Consider the following 21,497-nt stretch of genomic DNA (forward strand, 5'->3'; position numbering starts at 1 on the left):
CTATGGTAAACAAAAGGTATAGAATAAACTTGTTTAAGAAGGTTAAAATTACTCATAAGCACTGATCTACCCGTAGATTATTCAAGTAATCCAGAAATGAATTCACTGCCAAAAGGAGCAGGATGATGAGACTCCCCAAAAACCTCAAGATGAAATGTTTTACCACAAAATGTGCCAACACCATATAAAAATAGATCTATCTTCACATCAATGTCGCTAGTTTTTATGCAAAAGGCTATTTTTAAAAATAAGATATCTAAAGAGTTCTAATTTACAAGTAATTTGGTTTATATATAGCTGACTGACTTGATACAGTGAGACATCTGTCACCATAGTCACTAATTAACACTCTTCAGAACATCTTTTACTTAACTTTTGTGCTCATATACCACAAAAATTCCTGAAAATCAGCCTTCTGCTATAAATGCTAGATGGTTTCAGAACAACTAGAAAATTTTTATATTTATTTTCTTCACAGCTGAATCAGAAGTCTGTGCCTTCACATAAGCCATGCTTTAAAGCTTCCTTTTGTAGGTAAAACACAAAATAGATTAAGGACATTTAGCAGCCTCAGAAAAGGAGATGCAACTCCACTGTGAATGTAGACAAAGCAGAAAAGCTTCCTACAAAATAATTCTCCAACTAAGTACTAATTACATACAGATTGGTTTTTAGGAAAACAAAAATATTTGAAGTTTCACCTACATGAAAGTTCAAGTAAAATTTTAATTCTATGTGAAATTCTAATCCTGAAGATGCTGACACATATTTAAGGTATAATGCTTCTTTAAATTCTAAACTAAAATATATTATCAATAAAATGCAGTAAAAAGATTCCGGAGAAATTATTACTCCGACATGCTCCTAAGATGCTCTAATTGACTCATTAAAATACAAAAGCAATATAAAGAGACTTATTTTGTATTACTGCTGTCATATATTACAATAGTTTACACAACATAGAGACAAAACAAAACACTTTTCTTCTCAACATTAAAAACTCAACTAATCTAGTGGACTCAAAAAAAAGCTATATAAAAAAATAAGGTTTCTAGAAGGATACTGTACTGCTTGCAAAGAAGTTGTCCTGCTCTGTTTCCTTAAGGAAGCTCATTCTCTTGTTACACAAGACATTTATACAGCAACTACCAGTGATTGCTTTGTACAGTTTACATCAACTTCTATCAACACATCAAATATTCACCCTGGGGAAAATATACAACCAAGGTCACTTTCTGAGGTTTTGCTTCATGTTACTACCTTCTCCATATTCATCAATTACAGAAATACAGTGCAACTTAATATGGCTTTAAAATAAAGGACCAAAATGCCTTAATAGGCCATTACCCAGAAATCTAAGCTTCTTCAGGAAAATCACTTAAGATAATAACTTCTAAGCGTAAAATATTGCTGAAATTAAACCTGATGCCCTTACATTAATACTCTCCTCCAAAATTAGACTAAAAGTGAAACATTATTGCTTACTTTATTATATGACAGGTTAGCAACATGACATACTCAAACTTCACCATAACAAAAGCAAACGTGATCTTGAAGTGTACAAAGTGCCAAAGACTGTATTTGTAGGATGCATGTATCCAAATAAAATAATTACAAGCTGCAAGGTGCAGGTTTCCACATAAAACTCCAATTTCTTTTCAAATGTATCTTCCTAAAGGGTTTCAATTTATCATTGCAATTTACTCTTAACCTCAATTACATTTCTCATTTGCAAACAAATCCAAAAAAAGCACACAACAGAAGCCAATATTACCAGATACTCCACCCCATGAAGAGCCAGAAGAGAAGATCTACTTACATGAAAGCAAAAAGTATGAGGCAGCTCATTAGTTTATCAGGAAACTCCAACTCTCAACCATAATCACAGACATTTCAAGGCAGGTGCACTAAGGTAAAAGCTGCCTAACTATCTTGCTACAGCGCTAAGTTTCTCCAATGAGTTAATCATTACATCAAAGCTCCTCTGCTCCTTGCAGAGAAGGATCTTTCCTCATGTGTTCACATTTTCACTGTGCAGAGAAGGGGGAAGCTGTTGAAACTATTTCAACCTTCCTTCATTTTTCCTCCTTACACATAAGGTGCTGTGTTTACCTACCATCATTAATTCCATACTACTGCTGTTTTATGACAGAGAAAACTCCCTGTGACCACACATTCAGATAAAGGAAAAAAAAACACCAAACCACATTAAATTTCATAAACCCTTCCAAACACAATAGTGGTTTGATATTGTCACAGGAACACTACATAAAAACTCAAAAAATATCCTCAAAAATTTATGAAGAAGTTGTCTCCCTTTTAGCAAGGGACATTCCATCTGAAAGGACTTCTCTAATGCAACTACTGTATTTTTCTTTTTTTTAAACAAGTATTTGCAGCAGGCCTAGTTAGTTCATCTGTACTTTGCACAAAGCAAAGATTTCTTGTTTTCTGAAATCATCTACTCCTGAATTATTTATTGCTAGATGACAGGTGCCACAAGGGAAATACAGTTCAGCACATTTCTAAACTACTGTTACAATGACCACACTGAGGATAAGGTTCGTGTTATGGTGATATAATTCAGTGCAGCCAGTAAAGATAGAGAAGTGCAAGCCCTAATTCAAAATAACTGCCTCAGAACAAATAACACTGTAAAATCATATCAAACTAGATATTTTTGTAACAGGTCCAAACCACAAATACTACCAAAATATAGTGCAGTGACTTCACTGCAAACTTCCTCATACTGGAAACAAGGGGTCACCAGAGCAATGTGCTCCTCCATGTTTTTCTGAAGACTTCTCTGCACCAAGACCAAATTTTAAAAAATAAAATAATCAAAATTTAAATTTATTTTCATTTTGTGTTTTGCACTTCAGCATTCCATACAGAGAGCAAATGCAATTAACTAGAAACCAAACACCACCAGAAAAGGGTGCGGCTCCATCCAAAGACGGAAAATTCATTTTCCAGCACAGAGGAGAAATTTGACAGTTGGGAGTTTAATATTTGTACTCAAGGCACTGCCAAGCCATACCTCCAACAAAGTGAGAGCAAAAATAGTCTGGGAGGAGGCTGTACTTATTTGCAACTCATTCCTGGGTCAAGATTTTCAAAGCAAGCAGTAATTGAATGCTGGAATTCATGAAGGGCAGATTATTCTTGGGCTCCTTTGAGATCAACAATTTTACAAGAAAAAATATGTATTTTTTTTAATCCTAAGAAATACCTGTAGCATGCATCCACTGCCAGCAATGTGAGAGACTATGAGATGATTTTTGACAGACAATGTTGACAACATTAGTCAACTATTTATTTAGCTGTATCCTATTGGCTCAAAAACAAGGGGCAAGTGCTGGAGCCTTCTCACTGGTTCAGAGCATGAGACTAACTCCAGAAGATAAAGAGGAATGGGCAACGCACAGATAAGATGTTCAAGAATACAGTAATTAGAGTTTCAAACACAGTGACTCATGATTCATACTGGTCTTAGTTAAGGGCAAAAATTACATACATGGTAGCTTGGATTTACAGATTAAAAGGTTTGCTAACATGGCAAAACTTGCTAAGGTAATTATTCCAGTACAGCTTTCTACACAGACAAAATTATTTTGATGTCTTTTTTCTGGGTATTTCCCATCATATCCACAAAGTCATCAGGGAGATAACCCTGTGCCCATGAATGTTATTCTTCAAACAAGCTAAAAAAACCAAACAAACCAACCTGAATGCCTTTTAAAATCTCTTTGTCAATAAAAAGTACTTTGAATACCTAAGTGCCCATGAACAATCTACCAATAGGACAAGGAATTGCAAATTACTGCTGCCAATCTCACACCCTTTCAGCCGCAAAGCCTGAGAGTAGCATATTTTTTCCTTTTTACAACCTTGGTTTTATTCCGTTGTCATGGAAGTAGTAACCAGTGAACACATTGCTACTGTAAAAAACACAACATACCAAATAATTTGTAAGCAAGAATCACTGAAACCCTCTCCTAAGCATGAAAATGCCTTTGCTTTTTACTATTTAAACCTAAGTTACAACCACTAGAGGGCAACATAATTATACACACTCTGGTCGAGATTTGGTAGTGCAAACCAATTCGATAAAAAAGTGTATCAGAAACTAAAGTTGAAGACTGTTTATACTATGAAAGTAAAGGGCTTTTTTAAACTGAAATTTTCATTATTTAGAGAACACATACTGTGGGTTGTCTAGATTACTAATTCCATCTTTACACTCTAGAGCCCTGAACACAAGCTACGTTTAAGCTACAACATCCAAATTAAAAATCTGAGAAGTAGGAGAATTGCTAAATTAGGTTTCTCAACTTGAACGTTCCTGCTACTGAAATTCTGCAAGTTACTGAAATCCCACCCAGGATAACCAAGCATGTGCAAAATTCAGATTGCTGTCAAAGCCTTTCCACATTAAATGTAGAAACTGAACTTCCTAATCAATGGTAAAAAATATGTAGCTAGAAATTTGCCATATGCTGCAAAAGAACTGGAATTATCATGTAAGTTTTTTCCATGTCTAATCAGCAATTAAAAAATATTGCTGTTCTGAGAACAATTAGGCTTTTTCTTTACAAAGGCAGCACTTTCTTGAAATGTGTTTTTGACACTTAACATACTAAGTTCTGCTATAATTGATTATCTAGGCTCTTAAAAGAACAAACCAGAAAATCTAAGAGCTAAAGCAAACCAGGAGAATGAGTCATTTACAGAAAGAACAAAAACAACTGGCAAAGGATATGCACTGCTAACTCAAAGCAAAACCATTTAAAGAATTATTTCCAAATCTACAGTCCCAACAGAACATAAGAAAACTCAGCAAACTTGGTTTCTCCAGCTATTAAAAACTATAATGTCACTAAATAAGAGTGGCAATGCACCTGTACTATGCCTCAAATAAACCCCATCTAAACTGGCCCATCTAGTCTGAAAAAACAGAACCAAAACAGATGAACCCTCAAATTCAGTTCACATAAAATTCAAACTGCACTCCCAGTAAAAAACATCCTTCCCACAAAAAACGTTTGCTGTTAAGTAATAAGCTTGACATACCATGAGTTTTGTCATCCTAGCTTAAATTTAACATGGCTGCAGACAAGACCGCATTTTGATTAAAGAAAAATCAGCTAGACCGTTACGCTACCTATAATTAGTCTAGTATTAGTCTGAACTTTTAATAAACTTTAATTAGGATTAGATGCTACCTATAGCTTGTTTCAGCGGAAAATAGGTTGGGCCCCTGGGAATTGGCAGCATTAAGAGTAAAAATTCAAGAGAAATGTGTCCCCATTGCTTCCTTCTTCTCAACTATTTTAGAAAACAGTTTTCTCCTGCTACAGCCAAGCAGCATACTGATTTTCTTTGCAAATACCAGATATGTCAAACCCTACAAATGATGCAGGTTAACAGAATGTTTCATTGTACTATTATAATTTTGCATTACTTCACTGTCATTAAAAAAAACAAAACAAAAACAAGTTTGCTAGAACAATTTTAAATGTTTATCACTCAAAACCAGAGAAAATGCTTCAAAATCTGCCCAGTTTTAAAATAATTAAGATTCTATTGTCATAATGAAAACGGAATACAAAACATACAGAGATCAGTAACAGCTCTCCTGATTGCTTATACACAGATCCACATGAATACCCTCTGAAGCTACATCATCTAGCAGACACAGGTAACAAATATAGGGCAAAGGCCTCTCTGACATGAAAGCATCTTAGCACACTGCTCCTGTGAGAAGGTAGGAATTAGTCTGTCTACCACAGACTTCCGAAGAAGAAAACAAGTCCTTCTCCTGCTTCATCTTAAAATTACCTCTCTCCTCTGTTGCCACCTGACAGTAGTTCCTGGGGGCTGAAGAAGCAGCTGTATTTTACATCTTCTTAAATGAGAGACTCTGCAGCAGTTCCCAGAAAGTAATGTATACACAACTTCAGTCTTTACAGGTCTCTTGGCTTTACTGGATTGCACATTCCTCAACAGCACTCAGTAGCTTCCCCATCTAAGTTTTCAGGGACATGTCAGACATCAACTATTTTTCATCCTGACTACTTCCTTGTTCTGCACCAGGTCTATGCTGTGAAACAGTAACATTCCACAGAACATCCAAGAGCAGGAAAGACACATCATGCAATGCACACAGCTGTTCTGCTCTCCCAAACATCTGCTTTAAGGGTTATACCACAGTACATCTCCAGCCTTCTGCTTTGGTTTCTTTTGGGAAAGAAACAAAACTTCAGGATGTGCAAAGCACATAACCAACTAGAAATACATCACAGAATATCCAGCACTATAGTTTCAACCTTCAGCAGAAGGTACCTTAAAAACAAATGGGTGCTGCATTTCCAGACAAATACAAACGCATCATTTAATTCTCATTAAGTTCTTATGGAACAAACAGTTTATTTGTTTATTCCATGGCTTGCTTTTCTGTCTCTTAAAATGAGATGCAAATCAGGTAAAATAAAGATCTTCTATTCACCAAGGTCCCTTGCTTACCTTGTTAAGTTGCACTTTACACACTTAACTCAAAGCTGGACAACTTGAACAGCATATCTACCCACTGACTGCACAAGGTGGATGGCCTGACAACTTCTAGGCTCAGCAGCTGAATGTCTCTAGACTTCCAATTCACTCAGTCAGAGCCAAGGAGCTCGAATTCAAAGCATGACACGTTTCATTAACCGCCAGCCAGCAGCATTTGCCTTCTCTGTTTCTCAACAGTTTTATAACCTCAGTGTTTCTTAACAGGCACATTAGGAACGTTGATGTTTTCTTTACTTCCCTTTGAAAGGTTTAGCTTGATAACTTAAGTGGTAGAAACAGTAAACAAGTAAACAAAACTGGGTAAACCACATCAATAGTTGAGAGTAACAAAGCAGAGAAGAAAAATCCCAAGAAAACCCAGATATTTTTAAAGAAAGGTAGTTGACGTTTCAAACCAACTCAACCATTTATTCCTAACTATTGTACCAATACCTTAATTATTTTGTATAAAATAATTTACAAACATAAATTGTTATTATTTCAGAAAGTCTCTCTGGATTTTATCGGTCATTCATATATACAATAACCAATGTGCAAATTATTGATCCAGTTTTCACTTACTAATTTGAGAGAAGGCTATCATGATTTATGCAAACCAAGTCACTCAACAGTAATGGTGTATAAGTCTATCTTCCAACTGCATGACTAAGTTCAAAGAAAAAAAAAAAATCTGTCTGACCTAGAAATATTTCTTTTGCTATAAATGAAGCTCATTACAGCCACTATTTCTGCATTGCTCATAACAATGTATTTTTAACATGTTAAGAATATTTTGATAGAACTTCAGAAATTAAGCTGAGAAAAATATGCATTTATTAAAAATGAAACATTCAAATAGCAAATGTAACACAAAAATTTCAAATAAAAGCTTTGTTACCTTAAATGATCATTTTAACCATTCCAGGGACTTTTTTGAACAGCACAGAACTCTGCTCTTCGGGCAACTATGCTCAACGGTACAAGTAAATTGAAAAAGGAGAAGTGGTAATACATGTTTCCTGTTGGTATTTCTTTTTTTAAGTACAAGTTGCAATTTGAAGTAATTATTATTTCAATTGTTCTTAAGTTTTATTATTCCCTTTTGCATCACTTCATCCACTTGCAGCATCAATCATCTAGACTCTATCCCTCATAGAGTTTCCAATGCAGTTAAATCCCACAGTAACTTCACTGCCCAATGCTCTTTTCACTTGATGGTTTATCCCTAATACTGAAAAGTGATGTGTGTCTCAGAGCTGACATAAAGCTCAACTCTACAGTTCTTCCACCCAACTGTACAGATCTGCTTCGTGACCCATACAGTACCTGAACACCTGCAGACCACCTTTCGATACGGCCAGCAGGCTCAAATCAGAGGAAGTGACCTCAGTAACTGGTTGTTTGTATTTAGAAGGAATGAGACACAGAATCAGAAGTTTCTTCTAGTCTTTCATCTCACTCCTCTTTCCCCTAACTTTCCTCTCTCCAGCCTCTATGATCACTTATGCCTGGCTGCCCCATCACCACATGACATTTACCATGAGCGCACTTGGACAAAAGAGGAGAAGAATCAAAGGTGCAGCTGAGATGGGATGTTAACACAGTGCTGGGCATCTGCCTTTTTGCAGAAAGGGACAACAGTAAGAGGAAGGTGGAAGCTAGAATACCAGTGACTTTCAGGAAGACAGCCTTACAGACTCCAGTGGGGAAGTGCTGCTCAAAAAACAGGGTAGATAAGGTAGTTCTTTATAAAAGCCTGAAAGTTTTTTCCTCTTGACAAGTGGAAAGATGACAGGAGCAACAGTACAGAACGTACAAGGGAGCTGAAGTCTAAGATCTAGCTGTTTTCAGAGTGGCCCAAGTGTGAGAATCAGAATGCAGAGAAGAGGATGGATGAAGGATCAGTTAAGCAGAAGGGCTCACCTGACATTTGAAAACCTGTTGGAAAGATTCTGTGTACCCACAACCCACAGATTTGTTCTCATTTCTTCAGTTCTGTCATACACCTAGCTAAGATGCAGTAGCTTGCAGAACTTTTACCAGTGGAAAAAATAAAGGAAAACCAAATTCCACAACGTTTAGGACCACATTTTCTAATGGTAATACATACACATGACAAATATAGGGAAGTAACTACCCAAAAGTCCACAAAGGAACACAACACAAAGATAAGCAGTGAGTGCTATTTAGGATTTAGGTCCCAAAAGGATTAGATAAATGAAGCAAAGAACACTCTATTCTGATGTTGTGGTTCATGGTGATTTTTTGCTGCCTACTCCATTTCACTCTTCCTGTTAATTTACTAGATTACTGCCCTAATGCTGGCAAGAGCATCCTGTTCTAAACAAGTGTTATCACTCACATTTTCAGAAACCTATAGGTTCAGTGACCTTGGACTTTTAAAAATATATTTTCACTAGACAAAGCAAAACAAGTTGACAAGATTTTACTTCATTCTATTTCCTTTAGTTGTTTTACCAAGGGAAACTAGACAAGCACAGAAGAACATAGAAAATGGCATTGAAAAAAGTACCTTTCGAGTTGGAATGAAATCCTGTAAAAGAGCAGAACCGGAAACTAACAAGCATGATTCCTCTCCCAGTTACAGCACTGAGCTTTGCAGAAAGTAACAGACTCGATATTCTACCAGTTTTCATAATGCAATTTCTCATTAGCATTGTGGGAAGATTCAAGACATACAAACTTCCTGCTACAGGGCATTTTTAACTTACTGAAGTATAACATCAAGATGTCTGAAAAAAATCTTAATACTTCATTTTATAAAGAACAGTCATGAATGCATGTTTTCCAAAATTTGAAGCTGTAATACTTGAGAAAACAAACAACCCAAGTATTTAAATTAGAATGTTTTCAAAACTTGTAAGCTTGGCTTAATACACTATTAACATGTTAAATAAGTATGTTAATCGCTATAATTCAAACATTTAAATGATAATACCTTTACTATGCCTCAAGTGCAGACAGGTATCTCAGTGCTTTACACTTAGAACAAGATGCACTTTAACTGACTTTACCACTTCTGATTACATAAAATAAATATACAAGACATTCTTCCCATCATGATTCTTCATGTAAGGTCATACAGTTCTTTCTAAAGGCTTGTTTATCAAAGCAGATAAATGTTCTCCTCCTTCTTTTGAGATGCCAGTAAACAAGGCTCATACTTCAAAGGCTGTATTTAAAAAGTAAGCCTTAGTAAAGCTAATAGTCTTTCAGTTGCTCTAAAATACAATGAATCAGGAAGATAAGAAGCTCATCTCCACCAACCTAAGTCCACACAGTAAATGCAATAACTAAAAAAAAAATCCTTGCTAAGCAGTTAAAACAGCCCTCAGACCTACTCATGGACACAACTAAAGGAACCTGCACTCTTGGTCAGCTGTATGAGCAAATGCAGTCCACCTAATACCGAATACTTCATTTTGTGGCAATTTATTACCAGTGTTCTTCCGCTGAAATGAGCCATTTCATGAAGAATTATAAAAAGCACAAAAAGCAAGAAATTCTACTTCAATCACCAGTTTTATTAATAACTTTTCTAGTATCTGAGTGAGTACCAAGAAGTTAAATGCAACCATGAAGGGAAAATTGATGGGGGAGAAAAAAACCCTGGAGGACCAGTAGCCAGTTGATCCCCCCTATCTGCTCTATTCTCTACCCTTCTGGAATGGAAACCCCAGTAAGGATGAAAAATTGTAAGAGCAGAGACTGGATTGGATCATTTTTCGTATTTGACTCAGCACATTCACTAAAGTCCTTTTTAATGTCCTAACAATTACACAGCCACTGGTCATATTAAAATTGCAAAAAGCTGGCCCCTTCCTATGCTCCAAAATATTTGTTTGATTGCGTGTTCTTTTCACCTTGTTATTTATTAGCTCAGACTTCAACCAGAACTTTCCAAAAGTTACAACTTCCCATCAGGTTTGAAGCAACTATTCCTAGAAAGCAGATACTTTATAGACTTCATTTCAAGCGTGACACCAGCAAAGAGATCCAGCCACTGACATCATGTTACATGTTACAAGATGAGAGGTACGCTAACATTAGACTCCAAACTACATTTTTGTAAAAGGTTTTTAAAGGATATTACAAAGCACTTGTTTTTTGTAAATATTTTGGAAATACAAAACAGCAATTATAAAGGAAGATGTGTACAGTAAGTTTAAACTATAAAACACAAAGAGAGTATAAGTTACAGATCTCAAAAGACATACTAGCCATCAAGCTCCTTTCATATGAGTTTATAAAACATCATCATTTAAAATTCATTCAGCAACATCTACCCTAGAAAAACCCAACATAAAGCTATGTAGGAAAGGGAAGAAGGAAATTGAGTACAAATCCATTTGATCAACCAGGGGAGATGAAAAAACCCGCCTATTTGCATTAAAAAAAATCTTCAACTACAGACACATTTATACCAGGCTGTGAAGATGGCAAAACACCTGAACAGGATGACCTAAAGGACCACAGGAATGCAATCTGAAATGGCTCAAGGACAGCAGGAGAGCTGTGCTTGTCCAGTGTTTTCCCAAACTGACCCTTCCCAAGCCCATTTCTGGAAAATGGGAACAAGGCAACCAGCAACTAAAATAAATATCTGCACTGAATTTCACAGGAAGCAATATTACCCAAGAAGATGCATGTACTGATTTCAGCAGGTGAGGTAGCCTCTGTACACAGAAACTAAAAAAAGGTTTCCAAAGTTGTCCATGTGTGTCAATGCAATGCACTTGTTTAAAGTACGAAAAACAGCAAAATAATTTTCCCTTTTGTTTACATGAAAAGTAAAATTTAGCCAAACAGAGCACACATACTTTTAACTTTCTAATTAACAGTCAGATGCATACATTTAACTAAAAATCAAGATGACACCATGGGTAAAGAGCATTCAAATAGACTGAGAATATCTACATGCCTTTCTATATTATAGGTAACATATTATTAATATAATAGCAGCCAATCAGTTTTTCCTTTAATTATATAGGAAGGCGTGTCTTCAAACCATTGGCTTATAGTCACAGATAATATTTATATACCTACCAAGAGCCCTGCTTAAACAGCATAACTGGTAGCTTTACCTAATGTCAACTAGTCCCAGATTGCAAAAACAAATACGCCCTTTCTGTGATGATCTGTATTCATGACTTTCTCTTAGAACTGCTTGAATATGAAGTGTAGGAAAAGTTCTCAAAGAGGAAGATTGAAAAAAATAATTTCCCCTTTGAGCTCCTGAAAAGGAAGTAGTGGTTGAGAACTCTAAGTGAAAGTGATGAATTATTTCCACCCTTACAGAATTAGGGATGGAACTAGGAACATTCTTAGGTCTTTCATTTAGTGCTTCTTTTTCTACAAGTAAATTTTAAGATAAATTCTATCTCACACATTTTGGTGGGAATTCTAAGTTACACTATAGAAGTACTCCAGGTATTTCATACTAGTAAATTATATATACACACACACGCTGAAAATTCAAAACATAACTTAAGACAATTGCAACGCAAGTTAGCCTACTTAACAAGTATGCCTGACCCTCAGAAGCTTATTTGTTGGTAGAGATTAATTTTCTATCCCAAACCCACAACAACCAGAGGATAGGACTGGATGACTTCCGGGGGTCCATACCAACCTCAAGTATCTTCTGACAGTACAGCCATGTCACTGAATTTGGCTGTCCTTGTTTACAGTATCATAACTTCCCTTAAAGGAAATACCACCCTAACTATACATAATGACTTAAAGAGTTCTGGAATCCACAGGAACAAAATAAACTTCATTCAACTCATACATTGTTCCTTAAAACGAAATTATTATATTGACTCCATATAGCCTTAAAAATCCTCTGGCATTCAGCAAGAGAAACCTCTGTAGTGATAGCAAGAAAACAACAAGGAGTTGCAACTACCTACTGAGATCAAGGACCTGATAAAATAGTTTGGCTGCAGAATGGATTCTTTTACCACCAGGTATGAAAAACAAAGCTTTTTTTTAAAACAGAATTAAAAATTACAAGTAATTAATTATGCCTCCTGAAAGTTTTCAGGTTCTTCAAGCACCTGGAAATATTAAGTGCAAGAGCAAAAAACAACAATGTAAATAATGCAAGCAATAATACCTTAAACTGACTTGAAATGCTATTGCCCTTAAGCCCACACACCTGTTACAGATAAGAACCAAAATAAAAGAATAACAAATAATTGTGCCAAGAATTACATGGAAAAGTCACCAAAAAAATTAGAAGGCAAACAGGTAGGCAGGCTAAAACCCCAGCTACACAACACCAAGAGATTTGACTTCTACCCTATGCAGTTAGGTATATACAGAAAAGGAACAACTCAGAAAGAGTGCCAGTTAAGAGCAAGAATTCCATGTCAGATAGTCCTAATGCCATATGCAAATATTAGCAGCCCGTATCAAATACCTTCAAAAGAACCTGCTGTATAAGTATCTATTTGGCCCATAACAGAACTTCTCTGATTTGAAACATAAGCATTTCCCTTCCTTCCTTTAAAAAGGCTATTACTCAATACAGCTACAAACATCCACAACTCTTGTATGTTTAGGTCTTGCATTCTTTTCATTCTTATGGAAGAGCTATTATGACCGCAATTATGAGACTATACAGCATTAATAACTTGTTCTTAGTTTTATTTTCAATAGTCCCTTAATATAACAAAAGGTCACTTATATAGCTTCTATTTCTATCTCAGATGTTGTGTATTTCCTATACTGAAGTCATTCTGTCAAGAAGTATTTGAATTATTATATGAAAACCAAAAATGAACAAGGTGTTGCATCTGAGGACAAACCTGTTTTAATAGTAGAACAATGCTATTGATATATTTTTTATTTAGTTACATGTTCTCACTATTTTACACTATTAGAAAATTTGCAATTTCCTCATCAGTTATTCAGTCTTTTCATGATTGGTCACTGTTATTTTATACCCTAAAAAGGTCTAAGAATAGCACATATTTTCCTCCACTGTGCACCACAGCTCAACTATCAATACTGAAATGTTCCTTAGCTTTGCAAAGATACTACAAATTCCTCCTGTCCTTAACTATTCTTGACTGATCCCAGTGCTTTTTACATTTGCTTTTTACATGTTTACAAAACTGGAAGAAGTCAAACTGCTGCTAGCATTTTCTGTGTTTTTCCACTAAACTACAGTGTTACTACAGGATTTTGGCCTTTATAAACTTGCTAGAAATTCATCATTTATTTATACTCTCTCAACACTGAAAAAAATCCAAGACATTGCTCAATCACATACATGTGTGTCTGACACAACACAAAAAATGCATGTGATTAAGTGCCTGGCTCCAGCACAATTATTTTCCTTTTCAAAAAGGAAACTGTTCTGCATCTCTGGCAGACAAATATGTCTTCTTGCAGGGGCTTAAGGTGGTACAGTCCAATTCATCTCTCTGCCTGAGTTTCCCACTCCTAAAGCAGTCTGAAAAAATGCTTGTCTATGCTCAACAAGAACATGACAAGACTACAAGCCTTCTTCCACCAATTCTGCTACAAGTAGAAATACTTCTATAAACACACCTTGAGAATGTTAACCGATTGTCACAGCAAAACTTAACAAAACTTCAAGCTCTTTGATAATCCAAACACTCAGCAAGTGAGCAGTATTAACAGGAAGCAATTATTAGCATGACTAAAAAGAAAATCCAGTGACAACAATCACATAATTTAGTAGCAATAGCCTGTAAAATTGCTAGTTTTGGGGGTGGAGACAGTATTCTTCCTTCCCTTTCACTTGCCAGGTTCCACAAACAACAATTATTTTCACTTTATATTATTTATTAAACAAAGTTAGAAAAAAACAAAATCCAACAAATAAGGCAAGTATTTGACTACACATTTTGCAGAGTTTTAGCTAGATCAGATTGAAATCCACACAAGCAAAGTAGCACACTAACACAGTTAGATGCTACTAACCAACATGGCCCTTTACAGCATACATTAATTCAGTTACTTTAATTAGATAACAAAGCAACCAAAACTATTCAAATTCAGTAATAAAAATGAGGGTAAAGCCAAATTGAAAACATTTCTCCCCTCTGATGTAACTACATCTGCAAATGATCAATGGATTGTTTCAACTAACATGTGAAAGAAAATAAAAAAACAATTTTTATATTATAAAAGTGTATTAGGGAAGCAAGGTTTTACATTTATAGGATCAGAAGCAAACCCAAACCATCCAATTAGAGACCTAAGAAAAACACATTTACTGGCCTCCATTACTGCTAAGTAACCTGATTCATTTGAGGTTTGTAAAAATTCATTGCCAATACAAAAGGGATTTTTGCTTGTTTATAAAACCTAATCAATGTGTTGGTGTTCCTGGCTCAAGATAGATGCATCATGACTGCAATGGAACAGCTCCAAGAATTACAGTATTAGCTCTGCAGCAGTGGCTCTAGATGGTATCTTTGCAAGGAAACCCTTGTCAGCAGAAACCTACCTCTACTATAAATGTCCACCAGCATTTCTACTCTGGGTTCTGTAAAAAGTGTGGTGGTGAAGTTTACTGAAACAGAACTCCCTACCCCATACCATTAAGATCATGTGAGCATAAAATTGGATAGTTCATTCAGGGTGAAAGGCACTTACATAAAAATATTAACAGGTGTATGTAAGGGCTGGCTGACATCACCCTCTTAGCGAAAGCGTCTAAGCACTGAAATTTCACCTAAGTGCATTATAACAGATCCCAGGTCAGTCTCCCAGGGCACTTGGAATAAACATTCAATGTTTGGAAGATAAAGTGTCTCCTCTACAGACACTGCAGACTGTAAACATGCAGCAACATCAAAAGAACTGAAAAAGAAAACATTTATTCAGCTCTCAAAGACAACAACTGTAACAGAAAAACAAAAGACCTAGTAGAGGAAGAATAAATAAGAGACATAGTACCTACCAAAAGAAATGCTTCTGATACCCGAGAGATTAAACATCCCTTACATAGATCAGCAACAAATAGCCCAGAGTATCAAACAGCAATCTCTACAGGAAGCAGCACAAAAAAAATTTCTCCAATTAAAATCCTGCAACCCCAAATAACATTTTTCATATCCCACTAAATTTTGTAAGATAGATTTGTTAAAATACTTATGAACAGGATGTCCAGAGAAATTGTCCTTTTCTTCTTGAATCTTGTCCAATTTTTTATCTCCACAAAACATTCTATGTATTGTTAGGTGAACAGCTTATTTCCTTTTTACAAATTCATCCTCTTCTTTCTCTCATGGTAATATACTTTTATCCCTAGCACAATGTAGCAAGACAGTCCCACTTATCAATGTATTTCTTGCATTAGTGGTCCAAAATCAGATGCTGTATCCTAGACATGGCCTAAGCAGGTGCAAGGCATTCTTCCTTTCCAAATGCACAACTTGACATTTGTTCTCATTCAGACTCCTGAGGCTCATTCGATGGGCAAGGTCAGGTCCCCCTGGATGGCAGCCCTACCCTTGAGCATATCAACTTGTTCCCCTCCACACCAACACTTCCACCTAGATTTCTTCAAATAGATTAGAGTGTACTTCATGTCCTTCAGGTCATTAAAAGTGTTAAATGGGACAGGTCATGGACTCATGCAGTAATCTGCTTGTGAACAGCATCCAAGTAGAGCACCACCTACAGCCACTACAACTGAGCTTGATCCCCAAACCAGTTTTGTTTTACTTATCTAACCATTTGTTAACCATTTGTTAACCAGACTGCAGTGCCCTAACTTAGGCAGAAGACCAAGATGGGAAACAATCTAGTCAGCCTGTGATTCCCTCGATGTACATTTGTTGGTGGTGTTTTGGAGTGTTTTTTATTTGTTTGGGGCTTGTTGTTTTTTCATGGGGGAGAGAGGCAGGGGGTTCAGGGTTGGTTTGTTTTTGTCTCACACATTTTAAGCCTAGAGGCTACAAAGCACACTGTTAATAAATTTCATTCGTTATCATGTAGACTATTTGGCTTTCAATTCAGTAGTGTTTCTATAAGCAAGACAGTATGAATGTGCACAATTAAACACACAGCCCCTATGAATTAATGAAAACAGTAGTATTAGCTACCACCCTATGACAAACCTGTGCCTACACTTTTGTTCAGTTACTTGGAGTCCTCCTGGTCTAAGAAAATACTTCTCACATAGTTTTTCTCAGTGCCTTTGGCAAACTGTGGCAATGGGTTCTCTAGAAAAGGTACTTACAATAGCCACTTACAATTTAAGACACTAAATAATTCCAACTTTTGAAAGCCTAGGTCTGTTGAAAAATCCAGGTTTCTACTAAAAGCTTTCACCACATCTGCCAGAAGCATTTCAACCTGGGACAAGTCACATACAAATTCTCAAGGGTTTTCAGCTTGCTTATTTTTAAAAACAAACAGACAAAAAACGTAAAAAAAATATTAAAGACCATTTCAGTTAAGCTGTTCTTACAGAATTTCTGCCCATATGTAGTGTTAGAAGCTGAACAAACATATTCAGATTTTCTGAACGATAGCCTAGTTTTTCCTTTGCTTTGATTCACACTTTTTGGAACACTCCATGCTCAGCACAACATCCACTTCCTACATATCTAGTGACTCACTTTTTCAGGCATCTCTTAAAAAGATTAACTTATAATTACTAAAAAAAATATCAACATCAATTCTAAGCATAAGCTTCTAATGTAATTGCTGTATGAAAGATCCACAAGGAGATATTACAATGCTTCTACAAAAACAAGAAAAAAGAGGCATTGCTCCGGTTGTCTGTAAAAGTATTACACAGCACAGAAAAAGTCTGACTACCGGTATCACCACGACCACCTTGTTTCACCTTTATCTTCCACATTTTTAGGCTTATATTTTCTATTTAAAATATTTTTTTAAAGTAATCCAACTTTAACTATCTGCTTTTTAATTGCTATTTACTGATGATCTTGAAGACTTACCCAACTTTTACCTTTAATAATGCTGGTGTTACACATTATCTCCTTTGGGCACTTAAGTTCTTCCATGCATAATTAAAGTGCCTTTATACAAAGTAAACATTCACATCTTTCAACTGTATGTAACATGTCATCTTCAACTTGGTCTATTTCTGTGACCTTGTTCAGCTTAAGCCTACTCCTGCCTTAAAAAAAATATCTCTACACTAGTTTCCTTGCCACTGCTTACTAATGCTCCCTCTTTCTAACCTTCTGCACAGATTATGCTGATACAGCTGTTTACAGATCATGTAGTAAACATGATCACTCACATGACTCACTAAAACAAAACAAACAAAAGTCCAAACCCTCAGGAAAAATAAATAAATAAATATTAGACTATAACTGAAAGGCCTCAGAGACAGGGCTGAGTGACTGGGAATGCCAGAAACTCGCATTGCCCAACTGAATAACCTGCTGCCGCAGATAACTCATGAGATATTTTGTATTATTTGAAGGTTTCTCTCTGTTACTAGATTAATATTTCAACACCTTTTATCTTTCATAAACCCAGAATTGGTAAAAGTCCTACATAGAAGCTTCTAAGAAATGTTTAAAAAGAACATGGCAAAGAATTTATGCAGGTTTAAATATAGATCATTGATAGGATAATACCACATTCCTAAGTGAGATGTATTGGAAGTTCCGTAAACAATGATACTAAACATTGCTGCATGCAAATGTTCTAGCACAGTTTCTTCTTATGTTGAAAACACCACAGAATTCTTTCAATTAGTATTTGCAATTAATGATTAAGACTGCATTTTCCATTGTAAGACTTGCCTTTTCACAACAGCATTTTGTATTTATCTCCAGTGACGCATTTTTCGCTCTCCTCCAGCAAGCTCACAGTTTATCATTCAGATACTCAACAAGATGAAAAAATATTGCCAAGAAATAAATCAAAGAATCCAAAACTCTCCATACTCCTGTATCAATGCTTTAAAACTTTTACAGTACCACAACTTCTAACATGCAAAATTCACAGTAATGGATTCCTAGGCATGACCTTAAACCCCCTCCTTAGTTTATCAACATGACTACTGATCCAGGTCCTACTCACCTGATGAATTTTCAAGACCCCCCAACAAGTGCTCATAGGACAGTACCTCAAGCAGTCACACATACCATCCACTTACTACTACCAAGCTGCTATATCAGCTAGATAAAATTAATAAGTATGCAATTTTTTAATCTGTATTAGAAAAGCCAAAACTAACTGAAATTTAAAACTAAAAGAACCTACAGCTGTCTCTTAAACTCAGCTGGCAGACTTGTGCAATGCTCAATGCTTTGTTAAATTAACCATCTTATGTTTAATTACAACTAGACTATTTCTAAGCCTAAAAGAGCACAAGGATCTTAAAATCTTTACAAACCATAAGAAATATTGCAAAAAAGCTATTTGCATAACACTTTAAAATTTAAAAACCATACAATAAATTGAGTCATTTTACTTAGAGTCAAACAAGACAGCTTAAAAACTAAGCTCAAACTGAAAATATTTAATGCATTTATGTTTTCTGAAGTGTCCACATCACATAGAGAACAGAGCCAAAATAAAATGCTTAATGAAACACTAGCACAGATGGCAGGCCACACAATTACGTGCAGGTAACTTGAAAGCCACGCCATAACCCAGCCTTAAGAAATAAAATGCTTGTCTTGTCCCATCATGCCCAGGTATTGCATAACATAGGATAGTTAACAATGGATGGTTTAAGAACTTGACTGTGCTGTACTGTTGCTCGTGCTGTGTCATCTGCTAAAAAATATTGCATTCATTACAGACTATATTATTTTTAAATTCCAGAGCTACACTGACCACATTTCATAGAAGGGCATGGTGCGAAGCTAAAACACAGAGCTGATTTAGAGCACAGGAAGTTCTAGGGCTTTGCAGCAATAGACTTAAAACAAAAACACAGTGCTGAGCAACTGAAATCTGCACTTTGTTCATTTCTTGCTGAACATTTAAAATTAACTGGACAGTCATTAAGTAAAATGACTTTACTTGTCCCAGTTCAAACCCTAGTGGACGAAACAGGCACTACAGAACCCCTACATTTCACTTAACAAGACAGTTTGCTTTTTGAGAGAAGCAGTTAAGCCAACACAGGATGTATTTTAAAATCATTCTCACTATCAAGGAGAAAATACACTGCATGCCATTTGTTACACTTCTTCTGCCAGTCACAAATCTATCAGACACAAACAACAAAACATTCTCTATAGAATTTCAAAAGAATAAGTAGAAGTGCCAAACAAACCAAATACTTTTAATGTGTGTTTCTTGACACTGCTTGCAATGAGATTTATCTACATGCACAGATGAAATAGTTATTTCTCAGCATTTGAGAAGACACTATTGTACCATTACATTCATACAAGCCTGGGCTTTCAGATTTGTATTACTCACCTCAAATCCACCTACTTCCAGTGATGAATAACATACATGCAATTTTTCAATACTTATCACTATTTTCGACTGGTTTACGTACTTTAAATAATATTTAAAGTTTTCTCTTAGTAAGAAATTACCAATTTACCTGAAAAGTAATCGTTTTAACTGTTACACAAGCCTTACTCCTTCCACAAGAAACTATATTACGGCAAAACCAAAGCGATCTGCATCCTGCTGGGACCCACCAAACAAATGTGCAGTTTGTTACTTTGAAATCAAGAAAATATCTTACCTTGCCTGTCTTGTGATCAAACCAGACCAGAGCATGGTTCCTGGACAGCACCTTACAGTCAAAAGTTGCATTGTTCTGAGCGGGCCGGCAACGAGCCACCGAGCGGCCGATCTTGACGGGCTCGTCCAGGTAGACATGACGCTCCTGAAACGGGTGAGAGTTCGGGCGGCAAGTGAAGATGGCCAAGGCTGAAGGCATCGAGGACAGATTGGGGTTGCCACACCAACCAGAGATGAAGAGAGCCTCTTCCACTGCAGACTGTCCTCCACAATTTTTAACCCAAACCTCCACAGCAACTTTATATTAAAGCAGGACAAACATTATTGTACAAGAGGCCTAAAAACTCATTTTTTCGGCATGTAAACTAATTCTGGCAATAATCCAGTGAAGAAGCCCCATTATGTCTTTTAATAATATCAGCAATGGCCCAAAAAAAATCTAAAATGTGTAACTTTCAATCCATCCTCCTCTGGAAGAACAGGAACAAGCATCTGATTCCCTCAAAGAGACGCAAAGGCTCCTTGAAAGATAAATAGAATGTCTTAAATCCAAGTAGATGAGTCATAGAAGTACTTTTTTGTAACCTCAACTGCTTTCTTTGCCCCCCCCCCCTTCTGTCAACAACACTGACCAAAATTCTGACCAATGCAACATGGAAGCAAGGAAAGGTTTAGGGAAGGGGGATGAGAGAGAAGGATTAACGTCCTCTCTCAAAGTGCAGAGATCAGGAATTGGAAGGTGAATACGAAGCCCTCACTCTGCAACAGAAATCTAGTTTCTTCACAGGGCAATCCACATTTCACCATCTTCATCTGTTAAACCAAAGCAGAATAGGTGGTCCTCGATTAAGCATGGGGTGTGAGAGCTATAACGTTTTCCTCCCCTACACCTGGTAAAGCCGACCTGGTCTACAGCTTCAGGCAACCACTCAGATAAGGAACTTGATAAGGCATGGAGAGGGCTTCAAACTCTCCTCTCGGGGACAAACTAACGCGTGGGAAGGGTCCTTCGGGGACGGCCTACGAGGTGCGCTGACAGGTTGCTCCCGCGATGCCTCTGGCTGCAGCGGGCAGGCGTCCCTCGGCGGCGGGTCCGCTGGCCGCGGGCCGGCGGAGAAGGGAGGCGAGCAGGGGGGCTGCTCCAGGAAGTACCTGCCAGAAGCCCCCGGAACAGCGGGCCGGGAAAGGCGGCGTCCCCTCGGCCCCGCTCAGCCCCTCCGCAGGTGGCTGCGCATGAGGAG

General features: G+C 36.7%; 1 protein-coding gene across 1 annotated transcript in view; it reads right to left on the minus strand.

Annotated features, from left to right (window-relative positions):
* SLMAP (sarcolemma associated protein) overlaps nt 1–20,591 on the minus strand; it is a 73,149-nt gene extending 52,558 nt beyond the window's left edge. The window contains exon 1 of the mRNA XM_009996668.1: nt 20,258–20,591. Within this exon, the coding sequence (XP_009994970.1) occupies nt 20,258–20,455 (198 nt within the window). The 5' untranslated portion in view covers nt 20,456–20,591. The remainder of the gene's footprint in view (nt 1–20,257) is intronic.
* Nucleotides 20,592–21,497: the final 906 nt, after the last annotated feature.

This window comes from Chaetura pelagica, unplaced genomic scaffold (genome assembly GCF_000747805.2).
Source record: "Chaetura pelagica isolate M959 unplaced genomic scaffold, ChaPel_1.0 scaffold914, whole genome shotgun sequence".
NCBI lineage: Eukaryota > Metazoa > Chordata > Aves > Apodiformes > Apodidae > Chaetura > Chaetura pelagica.